Source organism: Dermacentor silvarum, chromosome 4 (genome assembly GCF_013339745.2).
Source record: "Dermacentor silvarum isolate Dsil-2018 chromosome 4, BIME_Dsil_1.4, whole genome shotgun sequence".
Lineage (NCBI taxonomy): Eukaryota > Metazoa > Arthropoda > Arachnida > Ixodida > Ixodidae > Dermacentor > Dermacentor silvarum.
This window is the reverse complement of record NC_051157.2, coordinates 181,748,290-181,753,097: the sequence shown is the minus strand read 5'-3', so window position 1 is coordinate 181,753,097 and position 4,808 is coordinate 181,748,290. Positions and strand designations below refer to the sequence as shown.

Genomic DNA, 4,808 nt, shown 5'->3' with positions numbered 1-4,808 from the left:
GCAACGTAGACGAGGACTGGGACGACGTCCTGCATCTTCGTAAGAGCCTGGCTGGTAACAACAACGTTGCTGCTGGGAAGCAATGCCTCGACTTGCTTTCGGACACATTCCCAGTGCTGGTCAGGGGAAACTGTAGGCAAGGTGCTCTGCAGGCGCAGCTTGTTTTCGACTTCATATATCTGTCTGATGGAGATGTGATATTGCGCACCTGCCAGCTGCCTATACTTTCCAAACCGATCTTCAAGGCAGTCTGCCTGAATCTTCCCAAAAAGGACATATGACATTCCAAGCTCTTCGAAGCTGTACCTAGCGAGCTCAACAAGCGCATAGGTGGTGTGTTCGAGAGCAGCGTGAGTCTCCTTTGTCAGAGTACCGTTGTCAAAACCTTTGTTCTTCTACTCATCCAGCCACTTCAGAAACATGTGCAAGAAGTCAATTTTTGGATCGTTATCAATGGAAAGCACCGGTTGTTGGAAGTGATCTCTAAGCCTTTCTCCCTTCCATGGAGTTTTGACGTTTACAATTTTCCACCACTTGAGTATGATCTCGACGAATGTAGCCGTGGCCTCGAAAGAGAATAGGTTGTGCTTTGCTCCAAGAGCACGTAACGCCTCTGGTAAATAGTCATTGAAGATTTGTAAAGCAAGCTTTACATCCTGCCTTTCAAGACTCAAAGGGTAGAGGGCTTTTCTTGACAGCCCATAGCCATATTTCAACAGCTGGTCACACTCTTTGCTGTGAAGGTCCCTGATTGTTGCAAATGACGCTGTTTGCATTCGCTCTGATTCTGGTGTGTCTCCTTGGATCTCCGGGAAGTAGAAACAAATTTGGTCATTCTTCTGATTGATCCAGTTATTTCGTATGCATTTTAGAATGTGCACTGGGTCTATAACGAAGAACAGCGGCCTTGAAGGGCCTGATGGATGTTGGTACACAATTCTGTTACACGGAGGTGATTCGAAAAGTGACATCGCTTTTCTGTTCACAGAGTTGTTGTCGCTGACGACGCACATAACCCGGTACCCAATCTTTTCCAGCCCACAAATCACGTCTTTTGCAGGAACTCCGCCTCTACTCGGTGCACCGGCACGATGTGCGCAACTTCTTTGAATTTACACGTCACGCTGCGCACCATGAAAACGAGCGCACAGTTAGCAGCTTCATTTCTATTAATTGCAGCGCCGGTAATATTGCCTCCTTTGTAGTCAAAGTAAGGTTTTATATGTATTTCATCAACCATAACTGTGACAAAGCGCTGGTCATCTTTCAGGTCAGAAATTCTTGTTGTCATGTAGCTGAGGAATGTTTCACTCTGATGCTCTTGTTGAGAACTCATACCATAAGACGAGCACACTGATCTTATCGTCATAGGATGCGGCAAGGTGATGCTTCCATGGCTACGTATGAACGCGTATGCATGGGGCGATATAGTGAAAACAATACAGCAAAACATCATGAAATCAACAGAGTAGCGCCTGCGCTGTTTTTTCGATAGGTGCAAGGTGACTTGCTCTTTCAGAAATTGAATACAGTTGGCGTCATCTTCTGCTTGGGACGTGCAAAGCTGATCAAGCAGTAAACAAACAGCCTCGCAAATTTCGGTGACTGAGTTGGACATCAGGTCACAGTCCCACTTCTCGATGCCTTCCAGGAGTTCCACCACACCCCTTTTACTGTTAGCGATTTCGGGAACGCAGAGATTTGCACCGAGCTTTTTTACGGCCGTTTTCATAACGTGTAGTGTCACGTTCAAATCTCCTTTCACGCAAACAGAGTATTTCAACCACGGTGCTTCATCGTCGACAATGTGAATGAGAAGAAGCCTTTCATTTCTTTCGATAACATCCCAGAACTTCATCCCTTGGCTCCTTAAGTGGTTGGCAAGTTCGCTCACACTGTTGACTTTATCCTCCTCGCGTGCTCTGATAAATGCCTCGTTGGATTCAGCGATGGCTTTCTGAAGGGCTGCATTCTCTATTCGCGCGCGCTTGGAGTCAGGATCTTCCCTCCTCGCGGTCTTTCTGGACAAGTAGCTCGAATGATTCGGGAACTTCGACGGTACAGCGTCTGGGCGAAGGCGCACATGAGATAGCGGCACTGTCATTACGCGGCCAGTTGCTTGATCTGTATGCGTCGTGTCTCGAATAATGTCCTCGTCCATGAAATGAAGTTCACATACCTAGAAAAAAAATACGATCCAATCAGCAAACCGACGGCTACAGGTCACACAAACATGCGGCTCATGAGCCACTTACACATGTACGTTTATATTCTTTCAATTAACTAACACCTAAATAAAAAAACTTACCCTGGAATGTTCGGTGACCGTGAGGTTTTCCCGTGGCACAGCGCGAATCCAAGCGTCCCTTAGAGCTTGATCTCTCGGGAACTTGAAGACGTGCACCTTCGTGTCCCCCGTGTAGTTTCCGCGGCATCGAGGTACACAGCATTTGCACGGCATCGCGGCGGGATTCTTTTCACAGCGAGGAAAACACGTCCGACTGAACAGCGAAGAGATGTACGACTGTACATACGCGCCGGGGAATGAGTTTCTGGAGACGCGCGATCAACGCGCACCAGCGCGATCCGGACGCGCGGATGCGTCGTGTCGCGGCGACGGGCAAAACCGCAAAACGCGCTCGCCGCCTCATGCGTCCGCCCCATCTGCTGACGTAGCGCGAGTGGAAAGGGAAAAGAACTAAGGCCTTCATATTTTTCTAGAGGGTGTTGCACGACGTCAGCAGGGGGAATCTGGTGATGTCAACGGCGGAAACGATGTCCATTGGTCGAACAAGAACCTACGACTTCCGGTTAGTCTGCTAGCAGGTACGCGCGCTCCCTACTCGTCCTCGCCGTGTTGCTCGCTTGTGCGCCCTTGCAAATCGGTAATTACAGCCCGCAACGCAAGTGCCAAATCGCTGGCGTTCCAGCACAGTCGTGCTTAGCGGTCTGATTAGCTGCGCGAGCAGTGTGCGACAGTGTTGGCCTTTCCAGACGTGCGCGCAACACAGGGTCTATAGACGAGAAAACGATCGCCTGAAGACGCTGCTGCGCCTCCTGACAGTGTGGAAATTTCCCCAAAGTCCCCAATGTGGAAATTTCAAGCAGCGCGGTCGCTCCGTGGTGCAGTTAGAGCACTGCACGGGCCGATTTTTTCAGTCCGGGCCCGGCCCGGGCCCGTTTTTACGTTGGGCTGCCCACCCGAGCCCGATCAAAACTTTTATGGCGAGACCCGGGCCCGGCCCGGGCCCGGAAATCATCTACGTTACCCGCCCGGCCCGCCACCCCTTTACCTTAGGCCCGAGCCCGGCCCGAGCCCGGCTCGAAACCGGCCCGAACCCGGCCCGAGACCGAAAAATACACGTTTTTCAGAGTTGAGACGCCCGAGAATAACTCGCTGCACGTTACAGGCACACCACCAGAAAGCCCGAGACCGGCCCGGGCCCGGGCAAAAAAGCACACGCCGTGCCCGAGCCCGGCCCGAGCTCGTGAAAAAAAAATGCTCTACCCGGCCCGGCCCGGCCCGTGGGCCGGGCCGGGCCTGGGCTTTCGGGTAAGCCCGAGCCCGTGCAGTGCTCTAGGTGCAGTCTCCGCTTTGTTTACATTGTTTTGCCTGCGCTTTCCTTCGCTGCTCGTGCTCACGGAGCTCCGTTTTCGACGGCGGCAGATCGCCTGCTTGCTGAACAGCGATGCAAAGACTGCAGTGCGATTTCAAGACGGTTGCCGACGCCAACAGCTTTTTTCGTGGCGGCAACCTCAAGAAAGGGGAGCGTCTGCTTCCACACGTGTGTGGCAGTGGCGTAGCCAGAAATTTTGTTCGGGGGGGGGGGGGGGGGGGGCTCAAGTTGCAGCGCGGCCTCCTCCTTATAGAAGTTGTCGAGGGATCAAATACATGAATAATAACTGCATTGCCAATGCCATTGTATATTAGATGCTGCAAACGAATTATTGAACGCTACGCACTGTCAAGTAAAATAAGTATTTTTTCATAAAAGAATATATTCGTATGTCCTAAAAATTCTGGCAGAAATAACTGATATCAATGCGGCCGCGTTTTCTTGTCTATTTAATAAGGAATGAAAATATCACACGGACATTAGAACTATATCAATTAAAAACCAGCAAAGCAGTGTATACAGCTGATATGAAGAACGTAAAGGCCATGAAATGAATAAGTTGAGGGCAAATATTTTGATGAATCTTCGTCATTCAAGAACCTTGTTTACATTTTTGCACATATGCAACGGCCAGGAAAAAACCTCGATGACGCTGTCCCTCGTTGCAATAGATTGCGCAGGAGCAGCTGTTACCGGTCGTGTATTGTAATTACACCGAGATTATACTCGCAACAGTGAGTACAAATAAAAAGTAGAAGAGAGAGAGAGAAGTCATAAGGGAAAGGCAGGGAGGTTAACCATGCTGAGCCCGGTAGGCTACCCTGCACGAGGGAAGGGGGAGAAGGGATTGAAAGAGGAGGAAGAGAGAAGTTCACAGTTCACACGTTGCACATTTACAGTTAAGCGTTCATCGCTGTGTTTCGTCACAGGCGGTCATACAGGCTTGCGCACTTCAAAAAGCACAGCAGCGCCTTTGTAGCCCTGCACATAGTAGACGCACGAGGCCACGCGCCCAAGATCTTTTCCTCCGTAAAAGCCTGTCGTCTAAGTGCCCCAAAGCCGTCCGAAGGGCAATCCTCTCATCTTCGTATCTGTGGAAGTCACATAAAAGTAGGAGTTGTGTAAAATATACATTAGAAATGCGAAGATAGAATTGAATATACAAATGCGAAGATACAACTCGCTAAAGGG

At 50.1% G+C, this 4,808-nt stretch overlaps 1 protein-coding gene across 1 annotated transcript; it reads right to left on the bottom strand.

Moving 5' to 3' along the window:
• Positions 1 to 244: 244 nt before the first annotated feature.
• Positions 245 to 2,719, bottom strand: LOC119449090 (uncharacterized). Its single transcript, XM_049666256.1, has 2 exons — positions 2,309 to 2,719; positions 245 to 2,179 (listed from the first exon to the last, which is right to left on the bottom strand). Exons 1-2 carry the CDS (start codon positions 2,459 to 2,461, stop codon positions 1,046 to 1,048), a joined length of 1,287 nt encoding a protein of 428 aa, XP_049522213.1. The 5' UTR covers positions 2,462 to 2,719; the 3' UTR covers positions 245 to 1,045.
• Positions 2,720 to 4,808: the final 2,089 nt, after the last annotated feature.